General features: G+C 35.2%; 1 protein-coding gene across 3 annotated transcripts; it reads left to right on the top strand.

The window, feature by feature from the left end:
- Window positions 1-465: 465 nt before the first annotated feature.
- On the top strand, window positions 466-9653 carry LOC132179893 (Zincin-like metalloproteases family protein). 3 transcript variants are annotated; one of them, XM_059592685.2, is made up of 20 exons: window positions 477-897; window positions 1048-1169; window positions 1352-1515; window positions 1915-2005; window positions 2309-2488; window positions 3328-3408; window positions 3813-3893; window positions 4499-4591; window positions 4713-4793; window positions 4912-5074; window positions 5218-5338; window positions 5455-5527; window positions 6668-6775; window positions 7815-7912; window positions 7994-8039; window positions 8202-8298; window positions 8479-8552; window positions 8630-8734; window positions 8977-9057; window positions 9283-9653. In XM_059592685.2, exons 1-20 carry the CDS (start codon window positions 738-740, stop codon window positions 9391-9393), a joined length of 2130 nt encoding a protein of 709 aa, XP_059448668.1. In that variant the 5' UTR covers window positions 477-737; the 3' UTR covers window positions 9394-9653. The 3 variants fall into 3 exon arrangements, with proteins under 3 accessions (XP_059448669.1, XP_059448668.1, XP_088372221.1); XM_088516095.1 differs by lacking the exons at window positions 477-897; window positions 1048-1169 and having other exon boundaries at window positions 1426-1515; window positions 1907-2005; XM_059592686.1 differs by lacking the exons at window positions 8630-8734; window positions 8977-9057; window positions 9283-9653 and having other exon boundaries at window positions 466-897; window positions 8463-8545.
- The last annotated feature ends 2442 nt before the right edge of the window (window positions 9654-12095 follow it).

The raw sequence follows: 12095 nt of genomic DNA, 5'->3' as shown, positions 1-12095 counted from the left end.
TTGGACTGTGTCGATGCATATGTATAAGATTATATAAGTCAACTATAGTTTGACCCATTTAACAAAACAAATTAAACCCCCATAACTTACTTATTTTGAATTAAGTTCATGTCGAATTTAAAAATTATGTAAAAAATTGCCAATTCTATGTGCGGTTAAGATCTACCGAGAACCCAACAAATTTGAATTCAAGACATATATATTATTTGTAAGAAAAGCTAAATACTATATCCTTATTTTAGTGGACTGATAAATTAAGTTTTAATAAAGACCGACAATCTCACTCTCATGCCAGCGGAAAAAGATGCCGGTATATCATATCTCTTATTTTCAATTTCCCATAAATAAGAGAGATGAGAGGATTTATAAGTTATAACGCATCGCTTATTTATTTATACGCGACTATGCGTTATTTACAGGATTTTCAGGGTCGAAATCAAATATGTCGGTTCAAGCAGGCCGATCCGTCCGTCAAAATCCCATCACTTTTTTCAACGCAAACGCGGGGCTGGTCTTGATACCTGACGACAATAACGACGATGGCTTACCTGACCGACCAAATATTTTTAAAACCCCTAATTCGCCGCCCTAATTTTTTCACAAAATTTTAAAAACTGAATATTGGTTTTCAAAAAAATTTATTATCCGCGTAGCATTAAAAATTTTGATTGCATTGCATTCCCTCCTGATTGCCGTTTGGTGAGCGAGAAAGTATAATAGAGTGGGAGAAAGAGAAAATGACGCAAAGTGAAAGAAAGAGCGAGAAAATGGCCACCGAGCAGAAGAGAGACCGGACGAACCTACTCGCTCTAACCGGAACCGCTGCACTCGTTGCTCTCGCTGTCAACCTCGCTGTCTCCGCCTTCAACTCACACAAGAGAAGGACAAAGAAGAAAGGTTCCCTCTCTTTCCCACACTCTCCTATCTACTTCCGCTCAAATCTATTCAATTCACTTACTGTTCTGTGATCTCGTAGAGTTCGTTTTTCCTTTGAGACACCTACTGTTTGAATCTTTATTTATATGGTCAATTTGTGTTTGCTTCCAGATCTTCCGGGCTCTAGTGTTCGTGTTAATCTCTCGGCGTCGGAGATTCGCAGATTAGCTGACCGAATCATTGCGAACTCTAAAGTGGTTCATGATAGAGTTGCTTCTGTTCCCCTTGACAAGGTATTGACAAGTTCACAGCTGCTTGTACATTTCTGATATCAAATCCTATTGACTAGTTCATTGCTCGGCAAATTTCTCTTTTTTTTTTTTTTTTTTGCGCTTTTTGACTCCCTGATGGCTTCAATCTATGCACGCGTTTATTCTTGAGCTGCTTTTCATGTATATTGAATTGAAAACGGCAGGTTACGTACATGAACGTTGTGTCGCCTCTGGCAGAATTAGAGGCACAACAGTCTCCAATGATACAATCTTGTGTGTTTCCGAAGTTGGTGTCCACTTCGGATGATGTGCGCAAAGCGAGCGCCGAAGCTGAGCGGAGAATAGATGGTCATGTTCTGATATGCAGGTTTTATTTATGTAGTTTTTTATTCAATTTCAAGTATTCGCTTTTCTTTTTTTCCCTCTCTCCAATGGATTGGTGCGATGTAATCACTATTTAATTCTTTTGAATTCTACGTGATATATGCTTAGCCGGGGAAAAAACCTAGTTGTAATTGAAATACTTAACTTAAGCTTGTTAGAATTGTGATATCAACAGAAGATTGTCAAAGAAAAGACTAAACCTTATTAGGGTGGATAATTTGGTTGTGGGTTCAAGATCAACTGGGTTCATGTACAATTTGCTAATTAAAAGCAAAAGACTAAACCTTATAGTGTATATGGAAAGAAAAAAAAGATTTTATTTTCATTTAGTTTACTCAGTATGGAAATGAAATATTTGTGGCATTTCATGCAAGCTGATCAGCAAGCGTGAAGATGTATACCGTGTTATCAAAGCCGTCTCTGCAAGGGGGGAGTGGATGAGTACTGAAGCTAAACATTATATTCAGAGACTGGTAAGGGCCTATACACAAACACTTGTTATATACTCAGCCTGTGTGTCTATGCATGCACTTCCATGCACGTGTATTACTTTTGGTGATCAATTTTTTTGATTTTGTAACATTTGTTTTGGCTTCTCAATTAGTAAGTACTTGCTTGATGTTAGCCTGAAATGGATATTTCCCTATGTAATCCATAGAACACGAGGGCCATCTTTATGCACATTGATATCTCTGTTTTTTGATACATCTCAAGAATTTTATTAATTTGCATTAAAAGTTGGACCTGGATGTTGATTCTGTTCTAATCAGTGACAGGTGAGAGACTTTGAGCGGAATGGTTTGAACCTTACTGGAGCCAAGAGAGAGCAAATGCAGCACTTGAAAGCTCAAATAGACGAGCTATGCTTTCGATATATAAAAAATCTGGATGATGATGGTTCTTTTCTTCTCTTCAGTGAGGCTGAGTTAGCTGGGTTACCGCCAGATTTCCTTAAGGTTTGATACTTTTAACTTTCCTTGTCTATTTTCCAGATGAATTTTTCTTGAGTGCCACTTTACAAGTTTAGTTAGGGAACTAATAAATGGTATTTTCTCCCTTCTTTTTGTCCAGATAGTATTTCAGGCAGGTTTAGTTTGTTTTAAGGTGCATGCTTGTATGTGGTGAATTTGTTAATAATCTTAGATACATACTGCTGCTTCCATTGAGGGGGTCAATGGATAAAGGCCAGACCCTGAAGATTTGTTTAACTATGTGATGCTGGACTATTCCTGATGCAAACCAACCACATGAAGATGTTAGTTGAAATAGTATACCAAGAAAAAAGGAGAAAAATAAGACAGAAGAAAAAAGAGTCTGAAAAGGGAACACCAGGAATTAGGGTTCTCCTTCTGGTAATGTATTCTTTATAATGGCCATGCGTAGTACAATTACATAAATGCCCTCCAATATTATAATGCTAAAATAACACATCAAAATGTTGAACAAGCAATTATTAACAAAAGTGATAAGAGAATGCTTACAGCAGAAATAAAAGGCAAACTGAATATTTAAAGATCCAAGTGCTTAAATAATCATGGAATATGGTATGGTTTTGCTGATGCTCAAAGGGTCAAAGCTCTCACCATGTTTCAGACTGACTATGATTGAAATGTTGTTGATATTCTTCTTAGCAAAACCCAAATTTTAAATTAAATCTTAATACAGCTGAACCATATCCATATCCATATAGAGGGGCAAACAATAGCTCAGTATTGCATAGTCTCTTCTTTGTCTCTAAGAAACTCATTTTCAGTGTAATGTATTGTTTTGCTGGAATGACTATGTTCCTGGGCAGGTCTTGGACACAGCTGAAAATGGTAAATTCAAGGTCACCCTAAGAAGTAATTTTGTTGCGGCAGTGCTGGAACTTTGCAAGGTATGACATTCTGCGCTCATTAATTGTGCCCTGTCCTGTACTGCTGCAAAATTAGTATGATATATTAATGGCGACAATGAATGCATTTAGTGGACAACATGTACTTGCGGTGCATTCTGGTTGAGTAAATCTCAGATGCATTGGCTTATCAAATGCATAGTTATGGTAACCATATTTTGAAAGAAACTTATATTCTTTATGTGCTTTGTTGTTTTGGATCTCGGATGCATCGGCTTATTAAATGCATAGTTATGGCAGGCATATTGGGAACAAAATTCATTCTTTCTTTGCTTTGTTGTTTTGGCTTGTAATTGCTTTTAGATGCAGTTGTTTCCTGATTGTTCTGTAGTGGGACATGTATATATATATATATAGTTAACAATATCAATTTTGAGCATGTGAAGGTAGGAAGGACAAGGAAGATGGTAGCCGTGGCATATGGGAGGAGATGTGGAGAAGACAATCTTTCGGTCTTAAAGAATTTGGTATGAATCCATTAGACCAGTTGTAAGTTTATAATATATAAAAAATTGAATCCAAGCCCTTATTTTATCATTAAAATTTTCTGACTTTTTTAAAGGCAATTGGCAAGTTTATTTTATTAGTTGGCATATGTAGATCTATTTGTGACTTAATCCTGTCTTTCAGAACCAAAATCCTTGTCTTCCAAGACTTGTAAAATATTTGCCATGAGTGTTTGTTGTGTATAAAATTTTAAAGATATCAAATGGGTGCTTAAAAAACCAACATATTGATGTTGTTTTGAAGAAAAATTATACAAATTAAATAGCAGGTCCTCAATTTTTAGTGTCGGTTTGCAACTCCAGGAAATCTAATATTGTGAAAGTGCTAATTGTCTTTGGTAAATGATCCTTATTAGAAGTTGTATATGAGCTGGTGAGAAGCAAATGTAATAGCTTTCTCGCTGTATGCAAACTATTGTTGCTCAGTGGCAACTGTTTAACTAAACGAGGTTCTTCAAAATTTTTAGATTCTAGAGCAGGAGTTTCTACTTGAGGCTTGTGTTTTTCTGCCTTCTTCTAACACTCTTTTTGCTGTTTTAAATCAATGCCCTTTTATTATGATTCAGGTCCAACTGCGCCATAAATATGCTCGTTTACTTGGCTATTCAAACTATGCAGACTATGTTGTGGATCTTAGAATGGCGAAGACACCCTCAAAGGTTTATATAATGTTTCCTTTTTTTTTTAAAAAAAAAAAAGTGATAAAGGACAATGTTAATCTGAGTCAAGCTTTAGATGGAGCTTGAGTTGAGTTTCTTTGAATATTTCTATTGTATCCAGGTATTTGAGTTCTTAGAGGACATCTCCATCAATTTATCTGACTTGGCAGCTAAAGAACTTAATATCTTGAAAGACTTAAAGGTTTGATTTTTTTTCTTTTCTTGTATGAATACTTAAAGGTTAGAATGTGCTTGCTATATGACTCATTTTGCCACGGTTTGTTCAATGTCTGATTGGTTTTCTGTCTGATGGCTATCAGAAGAAAGAGGAAGGAGATGTTTCATTTGGAATTGAGGATCTATTATACTATGCAAAGAGGGTCGAAGAACAGAAGTTTGATCTTGACTTTGGAGCTCTTAAGCAATACTTTCCTTTCAATTTGGTTTTATCTGGGGTCTTCAAAATTTTCCAAGACCTTTTTGGTAATTATATATTTTAGATTTGGATGAGATTTGGAGTGTCTTTAGAACATTCTCATCATGTATGATTTATAATGTCCAGTTGACTTGTACATTTTGGGTGTGATAAGTAGTGATATTCACCCCTTCGTCTTTGTTTCACACAGGTTTAAGGTTTGAGGAAATTTCAGATGCTGAGGTTTGGCATGGTGATGTTCGTGTTTTTTCAGTTTTTGACTTAAGTTCTGGTGAACTCTTGGGTTACTTCTACTTAGATATGTACACAAGGTTTGGTTTTACTTCTTTTTTTTTTTTTTTTGTTTTTACATTTTCAGCTCTTGGTCTATTCCTGATTTACTTATTTGAGTTTGAAAGACATGGGCATATGCTGTATACTTGGACAGGGAAGGAAAATATGGTCATACCTGTGTTGTGGCTCTTCAAAACGGTGCATTATCATTAGACGGCGCACGGCAGGTGATTTTTACGACCCTAAGATATCTGCTTTGAATCCATGGAAATTGAAATTGTGTAATTTATGAAGTTCAAATCTTATGGTGCTCGATTGGGCTTGAGGCTCCTTTCGAGTATTTTGTCATGGAATGCATTCCATCTGTTCTGAAAAATTTTAATCAGATGGTGAATCATTGTTGAAGAAAAATGATCATATTTGGTAGTAAACTTTGAGTGTGTGGAGGCAAATTACTATCATAAGAAACTAATTTTTCATTTCCTTGTATCACTACTACCACCTTCTTTCTGACAGCTCCACCACTGCCAGAAATGTGCCTCCATAATCGTTAGTCCACCTCCTCTGCCCCTGATGACACCAAAGCCACCACCGGCAATGACATTACCACCACATGTGTTTCTATTAATTCCATGCCTTTTTTTACCAACTTACTCCTCCTTACTGGCACTGTAGTTTTTGTCGTCTGAATTCTGAAACACATACAATCTTGGGTAAATATTTGCAAGAATATATGGATTTCAGAATTCCTATAATGGTCCTTCACAAAGTAGTTTCTTCTCTCCATTGTGGAGTCACCTATGATTGGTCAATTTTTATTCTGGAGCTAGTGTTTCACTCTCTAATTTTCCCTATATACAAAGATTGGAAGGTCTCCCTGTTAATGAGACGATGTGTGCTGCATGCAGTACCGAATGCCCTTGTGTTCAAAATGTCTCCTCATACTTGTACAGGAGTTCAGTTAATTGACTTATGTTTTTGGCTCCTTTAACCTCTAGCATTTGGTGGTTCTTGTATGTTTATTCAGATGAATGTATTTGTGTGTTCCTTAGCTTTTAGGTAGATTTGAGGCAGTATTGGAAAAGAAATATGCATGACTTGGCATAAAGATAGGCCTAGTAATTGGAGTGGCAAAGGAACAGGTTTAATATCTTGGTTGAGTTACTACTCTTTCTCTCTTGGGGGACTTGTAAAATAATCCCGTGTGGAGCCTGTTTTATCTTTTGCCATGAGCATCCTTTTTAAGCTTTTATAATGATTTTCAAATCTTGTGTTTATGCTTATGAGTTCCTGTGCTTCATACCTTGTTATCTAAACAAACAAATTTGTGTTATGTAAATTATTAAATCTTGGTTTCCTGCAACCAGGTAGCAGTGGCACTACTGATTTCTCAATTTGATAAAGACATTGGTGGTCATCCTGGGCTGTTGCGATTTTCTGAAGTGGTTAATCTTTTCCACGAATTTGGACATGTGGTATGTTTTCTTTGATCTTACACTTCATCTGGAATCAGAACTTGCATTCTCCTTCACTTATCTTTGTCAGTGTTAGAAACTGTATTAATACTGTAACGTATCTTGTTTGGTGTTACAAATTCTAGAAGGTGGTCTCAGTGATGGCAGACTGGTTTATTCTCTATGCTTTGGATGACTTTTCTGTGATGTTTCGCTTTTAATAAATGGAATGAAACGCCCTCATTTCAGTGGCTAAGGAACCTAAAACAGTTTTTGTAAAAAACAAAGTTTTTTGGACTGCGGGTACTGTGGTTACTTTTGTGTGTAACATAGCTTTTATTATATGATGGTTTTTCCACACTACTTAATGGCAAGATCCACTTCTGTCAATGTCTCTTCACTTAGAGTATTCTCTTGACAAGTTAGAGCATTCCTATTGAGCTCTTCAAATTTGGCTTTTCTTCAAAAAATTGAAAAAACTCACAAAAAGAGTCATTTAACAAGTTTTCTATTCTATTTCAAATAATTTAACTTTGATCAACAAAGCTCTCCAAATATCAAGAGCCAAAAAGTGAAGGCTATTTAGTTTTTTAAGCTTATATATTCATTTCCTTTCACTCTCTCCTCTACCAAAAACAAAGAAAGAATTATCAAAGAATAAAAAAGAATATTTATTTAACAAGTTCTCTACTCTATTTCAAATAATTTAACTTTGATCAACAAAGCTCTCCAAATATCAAGAGCCAAAAAGTGAAGGCTATTTCGTTTTTTAAGCTTATATATTCATTTCCCTTCTCTCTCTCCTCTACCAAAAACAAAGAAAGAATAAAAAAGAATATTTAACCAAAGTAGAGAAAGATGTAGAGGGTTTGATATTTGATTTATTATAAAAGTGGCTCTACAAATTAGAAAAAAGGGGTTTTGCTCTTCAAATTTCACTTTTATTTGAAGAGCTCAATATAAATGCTCTAACACTGTTTCTATAGCGATAATGATAAATTGTATGTCGACTATAATGTGCTGTTGTCTACACTTTACATGGTCTTTCTTTGAACTTTAGGTCCAACATATTTGCAATCGTGCAACATTTGCTAGATTTTCTGGGCTGCGTGTAGATCCTGACTTTGTGGAGATCCCTGCTCAGGTGCTAGAAAACTTGTAAGTAATGGATCATGTTGTTTGATATTCTGATTAGAAAAAACACATACTCACCTTTCAATACTTCTGGAAAAAATTTAGGTGTTATGAGAGATTTGCTCTGAAGTTGATATCTGGTTTCCATCAGGTGATACATGGTTCTGACAAGATTTTGATTCTTTATAGTACATGCTTGGACTATTACTCTGGTCTCCTTGCCCTCTCCCTTCTTTCTTTTTCTCTTTACACGCATCAAAAGTGGTCCTTCTATTGATATACCTATACTTTTTTTGATTTATTTGGATTTTAGGATATCACAAAGCCCATCAAAGATGAGATATGTAAATCACTTAAAAGATGGAGACATTCCTTTTCTGCACTTAAATTGAAGCAAGAAATTTTTTATTGTAAGTTCTCTTATTATTTGACTTGCTGACTGGAATTTCCTAATGGCTAACTACATGTTTTGGTTTACTGCTTGTGAAATGGACATTTTTTTTAGAATGTAAAACATAACAAGTTATGAATGATTAGGTTCTGCAGATAATATCTTTAGTATAACTCAAATTAGGTCTTTGTGTTGTCAGGTCTTTTTGATCAAATTATACATTCTGCTGACAATATTGACGTCGTTGAGTTATTCAAGCATCTTCATCCAAAGGTAAGTAACTATCACGTTAATTCCTTTATAAAGTTGCATTTATGGATATATATATAAAAACCCTGTTTGTTCTCCAGGTGATGTTAGGTTTGCCAGTGTTGGAAGGAACCAATCCAGCTTCATGTTTTCCACGTACTGCTATTGGTTATGAAGCTGCTTGTTACAGTCGTATTTGGAGTGAGGTGTGGATCTCCTATTTATCACAATCGTTTGTTGCAATCATGTACTGTGGAGCAACATATCCTTCATAATTGTGTTGAGCGTTATATTTGTTTTCCAATTATTGACGTTTTAGTTACTTCATTCACAGTTGTTGTCCATGACCACTAATATCCAAGAATTAGAAAAATGACTGACTTGGAGGATCTGTCCATATTAGTTTTGAATCATATAATCATTAATGATACCTCAAATATGCCTGTAGGTTTTTGCAGCTGATATATTCGCCTCAAAGTTTCGTGGTGATCCTTCCAACCAGTATGTTGGCATGCAGTTCAGGAACAAGGTAAATAAGTCAAATAACTCGAACACCCATTGGCTATAATATTTTTGAACATTCCATTGGATTCATTTGTTAATAATATCCTTGGAAAGTGTGCCTTTTGTGTCAATTCTTGCCTTTTATTCCTAAAAATTGCATGGTATCTGTTAGCGCTTGTCTGACTCTCTGTCTGGAATGAAAATTACAATTGTTAAAGTCAACTTAGTTTTTTTGTTAATATTTTGGCAGGTATTGGGCCCAGGAGGAGCGAATGAACCTGTTGAACTTCTGTCAGACTTTCTTGGAAGAGAACCATCAATTCAAGCTTTTGTTGACAGCAAAGCCGAATATAGTTTTTGATGTAAATAGCCTCGGTAACTTCTTCTCTCCACCAGTTTCTCTCTACTGCAAGATAAAATTCACTTGGCACCCTGCAATTTTGTTGCAAGCAGAAATTATAGTTTTTACTAAGTTATTATCAAGCTTTCATGTTCAACTTGCTGATCACATCTTTCTTGCAATGGTTGTATTATTCATAGCAGCAATGAATCCACAGCCTCTCAGTCCTACATGTTTAGTTGCCAGCAAACGTTAAGAATGTTTTATTTTGATTTTGTATTTATATTTTGTAGATAACCCCTTATGGCTGAGACTCATGCATTTCACTGCTTCTCTAAGCTTGCACGAGTTAATATAATATTGCAGTGAATGCTCAATGAAAGCTAATGCTAGAATTATGCTATTATGAACAATGTTAATGTAGTGGTAATGGAAGAATGCACTTACGGTACGATTGGTACACAGAATGGTTATTCCATTAGAAAAAAGAAATAGCTTTTATTAAGAAAGGAAGAAGTGGAATAGAATAGCTTTGGTTTACCCTACGGTGCAGATGTTGTGTTAACTTGGGTGTCTCATTATCTATTTAGTTCCATTGTATTGTTTATTCATTTGGTTGACCTGCATGATGATATTAACTCAAATATTCACATGGCTGCTTGTAAACCAGTGATTCCCTGGTTGCAGCAATGTGATTTCAGCCACTTGGATGCTATTTTTTTTCAATTTTATTTTATTTTATGATATGGAACCTTACTAAGGCAGGCCCTTTGGACCCACATTTGAAGAGTAAACTTAAACTTGGATATATGACCCCAAGAAAAAGGATTATTCTATGAACAGTAGTGCAGAAGGGAATAATTATAGAAGTTGTATTGGTTTGACTTCCTTAAATGCTGCATTATATGCTTTTTCTTTTGGCCACTTGCATTGTATCCGGTATTTGTGTTCAGCGGATAATTTTGAAGTTTTCAAAATCAGCCGTGGGATTTGGAGGACAATAATGTCTTGAAAAGTACCATTGACATGATCGAACAAGCCTCACGGGTCCAACAAGCACCTACCGCCAGAACAATTCGTTTGCTTTTCTTTCTTCCTCGTGCGTCTTTCGTTTATGGATTTGACAATATTTCATAGTTGTCTATAAGTTAGTAAGAAGGAATGTTTTTTGTATTTGTAGTGGAGATTAGAATTTCGTTATTAATCTAAAGCTTAGGTAAGGGGGCAACTCAAATATTTAGAGTTTATTTGCTCTTTAACACAGTATAATTTTTACACATGTCTGTGTTTAGGGACATATCAGGGGGCGAGAGGGGGCCATACCCTCCCAACCCCTAACAAAGAAAAAGAAAAAAATTGAAGGATATTTTTTTGGGGGGTAGTTTATTAATTGTGACCACCTAGCAAAAATTTCAAACACAGTTCAATCCCCCAGCTTAAATTCTTAGCTTCGATCTTGCCTATGTTCATTTGAGTGTGTTTGCAGAATAGCTGAACAGAGATAAACACCTAGAGACTAGATGTACTTGATCTTTCTTCAACGTTCCATTTATTCAGTGGATTTCTTTTTGATTTTTTTTTTTTTTTTGGGGGGGTCAAATTCAGTAATAGAATAAGTTTTTCAACTCTCAAGTCTCAATCAAAACAGCTTAAAACTCCCATCTTCACGGTCAAAATGGAAAGAAGAGAAATTACGATGACTTAGACATTTTTCAATCATAACAAACAAAGAGCTCATGCTAGCATGATGCTTCCTTCACCTTCTGAATTTTCAACACCTTTTTAATGTTCCACATTCCCACCAAGAAGGCTGAAATGGCCTCTTCATGGCGAAGACAGCTCTTCTTTGCCAGACAGGTCAAACCTTTTGTCATCGCATAATAGAAACACTTATTCCTAATCCCCTCACACTATGATATAATCATAAAAGGTTAAGATTTAACCAAATTAGTATCCAACAGTTTGGGCGATTAGATCAATGGTTATATCTTTAACAATAAACAAATATTTTCTCCAACATAATTTGGAGAAAATCTATATCCCTTAAGAAATCAAAGCATGTATTACGCCACAAATTCGAGTAATGAATGAGATGACCTAAATGTATGATTAAAAATGTCTTGGTATTATATAAGGGTATAGTGTTAAGTCATTAAATATTGATAAATAACTATTTTTTGCTATAAGAGAAAGGGCTTCCAAAGGGTATGTATCAATAGAATGGGTCGACGTGGATGTCAGATTTGGAAGTGTGATTGAATGTTATGACCCTATAAGTTAAAGGTTTAACCAAATCAATATCCAACCATTTCAAAGCTTTTGGATCAATGTTATACTCTTAATACACTCACGTCCAATCTTTAGTCCAAGGAATGAATCCATTCATTCTCCAGTTTGGTCCTCCACAAGACTTCTTTGTGATTTAATGCACTCCATGGTTTTTATTTAGTTAAATTAGATTGAACCCTATATTTTACAGATGATTACATAATATACATAGATAAATACAATAAAATAAAATTTGTACTATGAATTATGAAATAACTCTTCTCTATTTTCACTTAAATTCTGGTAACTTAAATTTAAGTACACATTATAGCGTATCAAATGGAACCATGCTTATTAGATGCCATCAAGGGGTGGTTGATAAGGAGGGGTGAGACAGTCAATAAAAAGCAAAAGCAATAGACTATCTATTCCTAGTAACTTCCCCCAACTCGGTA

The sequence above is a fragment of the Corylus avellana genome, chromosome 4 (assembly GCF_965113065.1).
Source record: "Corylus avellana chromosome 4, dhCorAvel1.hap1.2, whole genome shotgun sequence".
Lineage (NCBI taxonomy): Eukaryota > Viridiplantae > Streptophyta > Magnoliopsida > Fagales > Betulaceae > Corylus > Corylus avellana.
This window is presented reverse-complemented; position numbering and strand designations above follow the sequence as displayed.

Excerpts from the sequence above, each read along its gene's own strand:
- LOC132179893 (XM_059592685.2), top strand. The coding sequence starts at position 738 with ATGACGCAAAGTGAAAGAAAGAGCGAGAAAATGGCCACCGAGCAGAAG. Across the intron at positions 4,794-4,911 it reads ATATCTTGAAAGACTTAAAG|AAGAAAGAGGAAGGAGATGT; the intron begins GTTTGATTTTTT and ends GATGGCTATCAG. Across the intron at positions 9,058-9,282 it reads GCATGCAGTTCAGGAACAAG|GTATTGGGCCCAGGAGGAGC; the intron begins GTAAATAAGTCA and ends ATATTTTGGCAG.